Source organism: Rattus norvegicus, chromosome 8, assembly GCF_021556685.1.
Source record: "Rattus norvegicus strain SHRSP/BbbUtx chromosome 8, alternate assembly SHRSP_T2T, whole genome shotgun sequence".
NCBI lineage: Eukaryota > Metazoa > Chordata > Mammalia > Rodentia > Muridae > Rattus > Rattus norvegicus.
In genome coordinates, this window is record NC_141541.1 from 46427608 (window position 1) to 46440002 (window position 12395).

The 12395-nt window shown below is 36.5% G+C and overlaps 1 protein-coding gene across 2 annotated transcripts; it reads right to left on the minus strand.

The window, feature by feature from the left end:
- Positions 1–3497: 3497 nt before the first annotated feature.
- Or8b1d (olfactory receptor family 8 subfamily B member 1D) lies at positions 3498–5128 on the minus strand. 2 transcript variants are annotated; one of them, XM_087560883.1, is made up of 2 exons: positions 5121–5128; positions 3498–4431 (listed from the first exon to the last, which is right to left on the minus strand). In XM_087560883.1, the coding sequence occupies exons 1-2, from the start codon at positions 5126–5128 to the stop codon at positions 3498–3500; spliced, it is 942 nt and encodes a 313-aa protein (XP_087417009.1). The 2 variants fall into 2 exon arrangements, with proteins under 2 accessions (XP_087417009.1, NP_001000454.1); NM_001000454.1 differs by lacking the exon at positions 5121–5128 and having other exon boundaries at positions 3498–4430.
- Between the last annotated feature and the right edge of the window lie 7267 nt (positions 5129–12395).

The window sequence follows — 12395 nt, forward strand, 5'->3', positions numbered from 1 at the left end:
TGTTACAGATGTTTAGTGGTTGTTGATGGATACATTTCATCAAAATATATCCATATTCAAAGTAAAAGGACAAAATTTAATGTAAAGATTCACAGCTTAAAATTGCCCATTGAAGCTAACTGTATAGGAAGTTCATTGCAATATATAGAGTTTCACTCAGATTAATTTCAGTGTATTATTTGATTTTTTCTTTTGTCTTGTTTTGTCTTTTCAAATTTGTATTTTAAAATTATTTTGCAGCATCTTTTGGGTATATTCCCAGGTGTGGTATAGCTGCATTCTCAGGTAGTACTTTGTCCAATTTTCTGAGGAACCACCAGAGTGATTTCCAGAATGGTTGTACCAGTTTGCAATCCCACCAACAATGGAGGAGTGTTCCTATTTCTTCACATCCTTGCCAGCATCGGTTATCACCTGAGTTTTTGATCTTAGCTCTTCTGACTGGTGTGAGGTGGTACCCAAAAGATGCTCCAACATATAACAAATAAATATGTTCATAGCAGCATTATTTATAATACCCAGAACCTGGAAAGAACCCATATGTTCTCCAACAGAGGAATGGATAAAGAAAATGTGGTACATTTGCACAATGGAGTACTACGCAGCTATTAAAAACAATAACTATGGGAAATGCTTAGGCAAATGGATAGAACTAGAAAATATCATACTGAGTGAGGTAACCCAGTCACAAAAGAACACACATGGTATATACTCACTGAAAAGTGGATATTAGCCCAAAAGCTTGGAATACCTAAGAAAATATTCACAGATCATATGAAGCTCAATAAGGAAGACCAAAATGTAGATGTTTCATTCCTTCTTAGGAGGGAGAACGAAATGCTCATGGGAGTAAATACAGGGACAAAAAGTGGAGAAGGGACTGAAGAAAATGTCATCCAGAGGCTGCCCCTCCTGGAGATCCATCCCATATGCCGCCTCCAAAATCCAGTCACTTGCTGATGCTAACAAGTGCTTGCTGACAGAAGCGTGATATGGTTGTCTCCTGAGAGGATCTGCCAGAGCACTACTGATACAGATGAGGTTGCTTGCAGCTAACAATTGCACTGAACAAGGGAACCCCAATGGAGGAGTTTGAGGAAAGACTGAAGGAGCTGAGGGGGTTTGCAACACCATAGGAAGAACAACGATATCAATATCAACCAAAAAGACCCCACCAGAGCTCCCAGCAACTAAACCACCAACCAATGAGTACACATGGAAGGACCCATGACTCCAGCCATATATGTAGCAGAGGATGTTATTATCCAGCATCAATAGGAGGAAAACCCTTGGTCCTGTGAAGGCAGCTTTTTCCAATGTAGGGCAATACCAGGGGGTTGAGATGAGAGTCGATGGGTAGAACTGGGAGCACTCTCATGGAACCAGGGGGAGGTGGTATGGGGTATGAGAGAGAGGAGAAAGGGGATAACATCTGAAATGTAAATACATAAAATATCCAAGAAAAATATTTTTAAAAGACACTTTTTAAAAAAATGTAAGGAAAGATTTTAAAGAAAGATGATGATGATGTTACACACGCATGGATAGATGATAAATATATTACAAATAAACATGTCAGTATCTAGAGGTATGGAGAAGCTACCAATACACTTTCAAAGTCAATATCTATTTTCTTTCCACAAATACCATGGAAGGCTAAGACAAGTTTTTCACTTTTTAGACCTAGGAATTGTTGGATTCCAACTACTTCAAGCAAGAAAAGTAAGTGCAGCCTTTATTATCTGTACCTCGTTTGCGACAGTTGATTCCTAATACTAGTTACTCCACTATTTCTATCCATTCTCTTATGTGTGTGGGGATAGGGTGGGGAAGGCAATGTTTGCCCAACCTATTTTCCTAATACACATTCACAAGATTTCTCTCTATAAATATTCAAAGGCCAATTCACTTAAAAAGACAGACTTAGCTTTTAGTTGAACTTTATTCAGATTAACACACATATATAAACACAATTCATTTTTAACTGTATACACATTACAACAGGAAAACTTAGTCAATGCAATTGAAACCTATAAAGAAAATTTTCTTCAAGTCTTAGGCAATTCAAAGGTGTTTCCTGACACTTAGGACTCGTAGGTAAAAGGATAAAGAAGGATGATATAATGCAGTTAGAAAGAGGGAAATGTGTAGTTCAGAGACTACACAATGCTAAAGGCTACAAAAGAGCAGAGATATTATTTACTAGATATACTTTCCATTCAACAAAGATATAATTTTATTAGCTCGAGAGGTATGGTTCAATTGTTGAAAGCACTTGTTGCTCTTGCAGAAGACTCAGAAGGTCATAACCTTCCATTACTCTAGCCCTGTGGATCTTTTGCCCTCTTCTGATCCCTGCAGACTCCTGTATGGCCATGGTGCATCTTCATTCATTTGAGTACCTACACATAATCACATTTTAAAAAGGAAAGTGCTGATCAAGAGATAAACACCAAACAATATTTTCCAATACTTAAACCCATATTTTATATCTAATATATGTAAAAGTTCATTGATAAGGAAATATGAAGCATGTAAATATTGATTTCAGATAGATAAATGGATGAACTTTCTAAAGTGTATGTCAAGGATTTAGTAATGTCAAAAGAGTATTATAATAGAACAAAGATTTTTTAATCCTAAATTTCAAAATGTTAGAAAATGTAATGACATATAGAAAAATTAAACAATAGCAAGATATATATATTATCTTTAAAAAAGCTTATATTGTACTTTGAAAACCTTAAATTTAGTATCTTAAGGATAGTCAGTTTTTGCTCTTTTTTAAAATAGTAATAATAATAGTTAAGCATAAATGGTATTATCATAACTTAGGTTATTCCCTACATATTGTTTAAAAGCTTAAATATCTTATGTTAGTCTGCCATTTTAATGTTTCTAGCTCAAAATCATGCCTAAAACTCCTGGAAAAAAAGGACTCAACAAATAACAGAGCTCTTTGCTAAAAGTTAACTCATTTGTAATATTTGAATATATGAGTGAGAAACTTAAATTTTCTGTGGAAACTTCCAGTTTGGCTTTGTTAAAAAAAACCAAAAAAAAAAAAAACCTGTATTCCAATTAAGGGAGAAATAACCAGAATAGAAACATCTTGTAAAAGCATGTTTCTGAAAGCCAGTGCAGGTGAGTCCCTCTATTTATGTGACACATTAAGTGAAATGATTATCAAATAGTAACCTTTCTTCACGGGAAGAAATGGTGAAAATTACCATACTTTTGAATACCTAAATTTCTCCACTAGTGTTCTTAATAAACATGTGAAAGAAGAAGAGAAATTATTTATGGCAATAGTAAGGGATAAAAGTCATTATCTATAAAAAACAGAAATAAATTATGGAAGTGAGGTTCAAATTTCTTTCACCCAACAGTCTAACAAACAAATAAACAAACAAAAAGTGATAAGAGCAACACAAATGGAACTAAGAAAACTGATATTCTAAGTGCAGTAACTACATGAGAAAGGACACTCTTTCAGATCAACACTTTCTCTTACTCAGGGTCTTTATCAAGGCAATTTTAACATCTTTGTTCCTCAAGCTGTAGATTAAGGGATTCAGCAGAGGAACTGTGTTGGTGTAAAAGACAGAGGAGATTTTTCCCTCATTCATAGATTCAGCAGAAGATGGTTTGAGGTACATAAATGCACCTGATCCAAAGAACAGAGAAACTGCGATTATGTGGGAACTGCACGTGCTGAAGGCCTTGGACCTGCCCTCCTTGGAGCTGATATGAAAAATACTTGAGAGGATGAAACCATAGGAGATGAAGATGGTGATGCTGGGCACAAGGATGTTGATGCCTATAACAACAAAGACCTCCAGCTCATTGACATAGGTGCTGGTGCAGGAGAGTTGAAGCAAAGGGGGGATGTCACAGAAGTAGTGATTGATAGTGTTTGCATCACAGAAAGTCAGTCTCAGCATGCACCCTGTGTGAGCCATGGCACCAGAAAATGCCATTATGTATGAGGCAAGCACGAGGTTCAAACATAATTTCGGAGACATGACAATATTGTACAATAGTGGATTACAGATGGCCACATAGCGATCATAGGCCATTACAGTCAGCACATAACACTCAGAAATGCAGAAAAAACTGAAAAAGAAAAGCTGTGTCATGCATCCTTTGTAGGTAATAATGTTCTTCTCTGATATGAAACTCATCAGCATTTTGGGTGTGAACACTGAAGAGTACCAGAGGTCAACAAATGACAAGTTAAAAAGGAAAAAGTACATTGGGGTATGAAGGTGAGAATTCAGTGCAATTAATGTAATCAAACCCAGATTACCCAACACAGTGACAACATACATCACTAGAAATAGGATAAAGAGGGGGCACTGGAGATCAGGCTGCTTGGTTAATCCCACCAGAATGAACTCAGTCACTGAAGAGCCATTTTCAGAACCCATTCTTTAGAGGAATCTGTGAGCACAGGCCAAGAGAAATCATGTTATAAACCTTTCCCACAACAGTCTTTCAAACACATACAGCATCACCAACATAACCAACATAAATTTTTCTTTTAATTGTAATGTTTCTCTCATCTAAATTCTTTTTCTTTTCTCTCTCCCTCCCTCCCTCCATCCATCCCCCCTTTGTCACACACACACACACACACACACACACACACACAGATATACTGTTATTTCATACCCATTGTGATGATATTTACCCTATCTTTTTCTGCCTATGCTACTTCGTATCTATTTTATTCTTAATCCTACTGTTTTGTGTTGGTCATATATTATTGGAAATGCGTCCTTCTGCTGGACGATGGTTGTCTTACCAGGAGCTACACTCTTTTTTTTTCTTTCAGGAGCTACACTCTTAAAGAAGTCTGACTCTCCTAGCAGCAGCTTAAAATTGCCAATAGCTCTTATCTAAGGGTGAAGCTTCTTGACTCACTCACTCTTCCTTCTGTGCTAGGATTTGGTCTGGATTGGACTTGCAGAGATCTTGTGAATTGTGTACAGTTAGTATAAATTTGTGTGTGCAAATGCCCTGCCATGTCCAGAAGACCCTTTTTTCCCTTTTATTTATCTGTCCTCTGCTCTTGTACTATCTTTGCCCTCAATTAGCAACATTAGTAAACTGAATACAATATCATATTCCTTCTACAGAGGACTGTCAATACTTCTCTGTAAAAATATAGAGTATCCAAAGACAAGAAAGGCGAGAGCAGAGTCAAGATAAACCACTGTTTGCATAATTGGTTTTCCTACTCTTAAATCTCCCTTCATTGATAAGATTGGAGGTATATACCTTGACACTGTATGTTGGCCTCTTATCCAGGTATGTTTTGAGGAAATGAGATCAACATAGTGATCTAAAATATAAGGAATAATTTTTTTAATGTTTTAGTTACTCCCATGTGGTAGAAAATATTCATGAATAGATAATAGTGAAGTTCCGTCCAAAAAGAAGGATCTCCTTAAAGCTTCTATCTATTCTAAGTCCTAAAAGTCTTTGAACAGCCTCCATGTCTCACTTTGAGCAGATTATTACATCATTTCATTGAGCTTCAGTACTGCACCGTATAAAAATAATGATGACATGTATTAGTGCTTTGGTCTTCGGCCCCAAAACAAGAGAGTACTATGAATTGAATTTAGAACTTAATTGTTAAGTAAAACAGTAGTGTTTCCTCATTGTTTACCTACTTATATGGTCCTGGAAGAAGAAGTTCATCCTAGATACATGTCTAGTATATTCAGTTGGTATATATAAACTAAAACTCATAACTTATTATAAGTTATGGTCATCTCAAGTAGCAGAGGAAAATTATCTTCATATTTACCTTTGATAAGTCAGAGTTTCGATGTGCTATTAGTGTTATCATGCACTCCCTTATAAGCAGAGTAGCTAATGCATTACACTTCTCTAGGGAATAGTTTCTGTGGGCAATAGGGAGATAAGTGGTTTACAGCTACAGCTTGGATCATAATATGTCATCATTTCCTTAGGGACTCGATGTTTCCTTCATTTGAGGGATTGAACATTCTCCAGGGAGAATGAAATATAAAATCCTTTTTAATTCAGCGAGGTGATGGAACATCAAGTACAGAATTGTTCATTAACAGAGCAACTGAGCCACAATTATATATTTATCATCCGTGAGAAGTCTGAAAATTAGTCCTGGGGTTCTTGCATCCTGGTCTTCCATGAAACCAACCACACTGCATCTGGTAGCGAAAAATAAGCTACACTCTTACCATGCACTATTACTGACATAGGAACACAAAATTAGGATAAACAACCCGGGAAAGGAGTGCAACACAAATACGTACAATCTATGCCACGTCTTGTTCACAGGTCATCTATAAGATTATTTTTTTCTGCCCTGTCTCACTGATTTTTTTCAGGAAAACACAGTATATATTCTAAATACTAAATTCAACTGTAAACTATGGAGGCTGAACCTGGCAATACTAATAGTCTCGGCTCAATACAGAAGTAAAAATTGAAAAAAATCTCACCCCACCCCCCAGTTTCTCCCTGTAGAAAAAAGATGTGCATGGTATTTCCAATGCCATAAATTTTCTGTGGCTTGACCAGATCTTTGACTACTATCTAGGATTCTGGGATATAGTGAAGTGTTGCTAGGAAGTAAAATGCAGTGACTTGGCTTTCAGTTCTTTCTAGTAAGAATAGATCAATGGATATAGACTGGTGATCACCACTGCTCCTACACCAACTGTCTCAAAGACATTAAATATGAAAACTCCCAGACATACTATCTCACAGCATCTCCCAGTGTGGAAAGAAGTATGTGATATAACTGATGTATGTATGTGATATATCATGATATAACTTATGTGGATACTTCATAGCAGTTGGTTTCTCTATAAGTATTTAGCCCACTGACTGGGTCTGTTATATTCTGAATTCCTGGCAGCCACCTGAAACAAAACAAAACAAAGCAAACTAAAAAGCAAAGAACCATTGAGTGCTGTATTCAAGCATAAAAAGCATAATTGATTTTTCAAATTCTTCCCACAAGGTAAAGAGAATCAAAGACATCAAAATTCATTTTATAAATCCAACATTACTAAAATCAAACAATATCAAAAACAACAACATAAAACTACCATGAAAATCTTATATGTTTTTCTTTAACTCAGATAAGCATGTTTAAAATAATTGGGGCATTGTTGTCTTAACTATTGTTTATTAACTTATGAATGAAGATGTATTTCCTTATATTTATGTCTCAGTTTCAACAAAATTTGGTAGTTTGTGTTATGCAATATTTTATACTCTTTTATGTGATGTATGATATTTATGTATATTTTCTTAATTTCCCTTTCTTATTATTCACTGTTATTATATGGACATGCAATTGATACATATGCTGACTTTTATAGATTTTTTTGAAATTATCTACAAATTAAAATCTCTATTTTGGTAACAATTGGAATATATTGGCCCATCATATTATTTACTTAATTTTACTTTTACTGAAAATACCTTCTCTCGTTCATTGCATCTGAGCACTGTTTCCCCTTCCTCCACTACTTTCAGCTCTCCCCACCTGCCTCTCACTGAGTGAGATTCACTCCCTCTTTGTTTCCTCATCAGAAAAGAGCCAAATGAGAAAAAAACAGGATAAAAAAGACAAGGCAAAAGCTCCCATATCAAGGCTGGACAAGGCAACACAATCGAAGAAAAATCCCAAGATAGGGCGAGAGTAAGGGACAGTCATGTTCTCACTATTAAGTGTCTCACAAAAACACCAAACTGTAACCTATAAGCAGAGAACCTGATACAGACCATTGCAGACTCAAGAATTGCTGCTTTAGTCTCTGTGAGCCCATATGAGCCCTACTTAACTGAGTTGATGATTCAGGTACTTATGATTTCATGATATGCTCTATCCCTTCTGACTCCTACAGTTTTTCTTCTACCTATTCTGTGGAGTCACCCATCTCTGAAGGGAAGCACCTAAAGGAAACCTCCAATTTAATTTCTTGTTTTCTCTCTGTTTCTGTCTCTCTGTCTCTCTCTCTGTCTCTCTGTGTGTGTCTCTGTGTGTCTCTGTGTGTCTCTGTGTGTCTCTCTGTCTCTGTCTCTCTGTCTCTGTCTCTCTGTCTCTGTGTCTCTGTCTCTGTCTCTCTCTCTGTCTCTCTCTCTCTCTCTCTCTCTCTCTCTCTCTCTCCCTCTCTCTCTGAATAATATCTAGCTGTGTGTTTCTGCATGATCTTGGATCTGCTATTGTAGGAAGCCTTTCTGATACAACAGAGGCCGTGGATCTGCTATTGTAGGAAGCCTTACTGATACAACAGAGACGTTGGCACATACATAGCTAAGAACTGCCTTTTCTGGACTCATTTGGAGAAGATTCGCCTAATTCTGTACAGACTTGAGACCCTAGGGAAGGGCTAGGCATGGTGGGGAAAGGACACGCTCTTGGAGGAAAGGGGGAAGAAAAGTAAAATGAGGAACTGTAGGAGGGGGATCAAGAAGTGGGAGCAGTGGAAGGAATGTAAATAAATAAAATAATTTTTTATACAGGTGTTCTACTATACTGTATTCACCTGTCTAAAATTCTGGCATTTTTTTCTTTAGTTAAATTAATTAATTAATTGGATTCTTTGAGATAGGACCTCTCTTAGAACTTGCTATGTAGACGCAACTTGAACTCACAGAAATTTAACATTGTGTACCATCAAATCAAAAAAAAAAAAGCAATAGAAATAAAACAAGAAAAAAATGATAGTTTTACACAGTCTTTTCTAATTTGTATCTCCTTGATCTCATTCAGTTTTCTTATTGTTCTAGGTAAGACTTCAAATAGTGTATTGAATAGTTATGAAGAGAATGGAGAACTTTGTCTTGTTCCTGATTTTAGTGGAATTGTTTTGAGTTTCTCTTTATTTAATTTGATGTTGACTATAGGCTTACTGTTAGTTGTAGACTTTATTAAGTTTAGGTATGTCTTTTGTATTTCTACTTTATATAGAACTTTTTTATTAAAGGGTGATGAATTTGGTCAAAGACTTCTATGTCTAATGAGATGATCGTGTTTGTTTGTCTGTTTGTTTTTCTTTCAGTTTGTTTATATGATGGATTACATTTACTCAGGTTTTTCCCATATTGAACTGCACCTGCAAATCTGGAATGAAGCCTACTTGGTTGCACGTGTTTTAATGAGTATTTTATATGTAAGCTGATAAGAAAAATTGGTCTGTATTTTTCCTTGTCCAGTCTTTAGATAGTTTGTTGATCAGCTAATTGTAACCTTATGAAAATGAATTAGACAATGTTTCTTCTGTTTTTATTTTATAGAATAATTTGAAGAGTATTGACAGTAACTCTTCATTGAAAGTGTGGTAGAATTTTCTGTTAAAACTATCTGGCCTTAGACTTTCTTTGGTTGGAAGATTTTTATTGACCGCTTTTATTTCACTTATATTTATAGGTTTATTTAAATAGTTTATCTGATCTTGAGTTAATGTTGGTAAATGGTTCCTATTGAGGAAATTATCCACTTCTTTTAGATTTCCCAACTTGGAAGAAATCAGCCTTGTAAAGTATGTTCTTAAAATTCTCTAATTTTCTTGGTACTGCTTATGTCACCATTCTTGTTTCTTGTTTTATTAATTTGCATAGTCTCCTTAGGCATTTTACTTACTTTGAATCAGGATTTGGTTTTTTCTCAAATAAACAACTCTCTGATTTATTAGTTTTTCAGTATTATGTTATTTATATCAACCCTCAATTTGATTATTTCTTGCTGACTACTCCACTTGAGTGTGCTTACTTCTTTGATCTATAGCTTTCAGGTGTGCTGTTAAATTGTTAACCTCTAACTTGTTGTTGTCTGTTTTTCTTTCAGTTTGTTTATATGGTGGATTACATTTACTCAGTTATACAGGAATTTAGTACTGTCGACTTTTCTCTTAGCATTGCTTTGATTGTGTCCCATAAGTTTGCCTGTGTTGTCATTCATTTCCATTGAATTTTAGAAAGTCACTTCTTTCTTTATGTCTTTACCCAGTATCCTTTTGGTAGAGAATTGTTTAGTGCCCATGGGTTTGTAAACATTGTGTTGTTTCTGTTGTTGATATACAGCTTTAATCTATGGTGTTTGGCTAGGACAATGTCTGCATATATTTTTGTGTCTATTGAGACTTGCTTAATGTTTGAGTAAATCATCAATTTTTCAAAGACTTCTGTGAAGTGCTGAAAAGGTGTGTTCTTTTGTGTTTGGGTAGGTGGAGTGTTCTGGAAATACCTGTTAGCTTCAGCTTTCTTTGTTTTGTTTTTGTCTGTATGGAGTGTCAATTGGTTAGAGTGGGGTATTGAAGTTTCTCACTATGAGTGTGTAAAGGGACAATTTGTGACTTAAACACTACTACTGTTTCTTTTGTAATGGTCGGTGGCCTTGTGTTTGGGGCATATATGTTAAGATTGAAACACCATCTTAATGAAGATTTTTTCTTTGATAAATATGTAGTGTCCTTTTACATCTTTTTTGATTAATTTTAATTTGCCATCTATTTTAATATATATTAAAATGGATACACCAACTTGCCTCCTATGTCCCTTTACTTGAAATATCTTTTGCACCCTTTATCCCAAGATAATGTCTACTGTTGATGTTGAGATATGTTTAGTGTTTCTTTCCCCATGCTCTATGCACCCCCATATCTCCCCACCCATCTGTTGCAGTATGATTAAAAAGTCACACAACCTGATTCCCACTCTGCACAGGATCCATGCACTACGTCTGTTACTCTGTTACAACTTGCACACACTCCCCTTCGTGGTTGTTACCACGCCTGAGACTCACATCATGTTCTGCGGGTCTTGTTAGTGTGGTCCTGTGCCATGCTAGCCTCAAGCATTCTATCACCTAGCACGGTTTCCTGTCACAGACTTTGTTCACACTCCCAACTACCCAGTGAAATCATTACTCAGCAACCTGAGCCCAACAACCAGATTTATGCGTTAAATCCTCGGTGTACAATAAATCTCCACAATTAACTTAAAACCAATTGATAAGGATAAAAACTGCCCACCTAGATATGATATATTTTGTTCATCTAGACATACAAAGCCCTGTACACATTTATCCCGAAGAATAGTCATAACAACCTGTAGATGTGCGGAGAAATCTTAACATCCGCTGCCATGTTCTCTCGTTCTCCTGCCATGTTGCTCCCTCTCCTCTTGCTCTGATCTCTCCTCTCTAAAACTTTTCTCCTGCCCATCTTTCCTTCTAGTTCAGTGCCAGGTCTCATTCTATCCTGTACCTGCCTTCACCTGCATAATGACATCAACCTACACCCATCCACTCCTTTGTTTCTCTTAGATTAAAGCCCACTTCGATGAATATTAACCAGCTATGGCGTATCAAGTTGCTGTAAGACTAGCTACCTCCTTTTCTATTAAGACTGGACATGGCAAATCAGTAGGAGAAAAGTATCCACCGGAAGGAAACAGAGTCAAGGACAGGTTCTACTTCCCATTAGGAGTCCCAAAAGAAGATCATGCTACACAACTATAACATATATGCAAAGGGCCAAGCATATTTCCACACAAGATCCCTAGTTGTTGGTAAAGCCTTTATGAGGCCCTATGGGTCGAGGTTAGTTGATTCTGTGGGTTTTTCTGTGGTATACTTGAATCTTCTAGCTTCTTCAATACTTCCCCCTTTCTGTCACAAGGTTCCCCAAGCTCAACCTAATCTTTGGCCTGGGTTTCTGCATCTGTTCCCATTAGTTGTTAGATGAAGCTTCTCATGATAATTTGGCTAGTCACTAATCTATGAATGTAGTAAACTATCCTCAGGAATAATTTTATTGACTACTTTTTTGCGATTTAATTTTGGTTCTATCATAGGTCTGTAGGCTTTCCAGGTTCTGGTTCCTGATCCTTCAGGGAATTTTAGGGTTTGGATGCCTCTCATGTCATGGGTCTGTAGCTGGACCAGTCATTGATTGGGTACCTTCACAATTTATGTGCCACTTTTACCTTGGCATTTCTTGTGGTCAAGGCAAATTATAAATGGAAAGTTTTGTGGATGGGTTGGTGTCTCGGAATTCTACCAGAAATCTTTCCTGGTTACAGGGATGGTCAATTTATGCTCTGTATCACCCATCACCAGAAGTCCTAGCCATGATAATCCTTTTAGATTCCTGGAAGACTCCATTTTCCTCAGTTTCTACCCCATCCCAGAAATACCCCTTCACACCAATTCCATTTGTCTTTAGCTGTACTTTCTCTCTCTCTCCATCCTCCCCACAACTGATGCTGATTGTGTTCTTATGCTGGCGTCTAGGCACAGGATTCGGGTGATTACAGGTCTACGTGCTAAGTTCAGCATTTCTTGTGGTTTAGTATGTGTATTTTACTTTGTTTTTGTTTCCTTT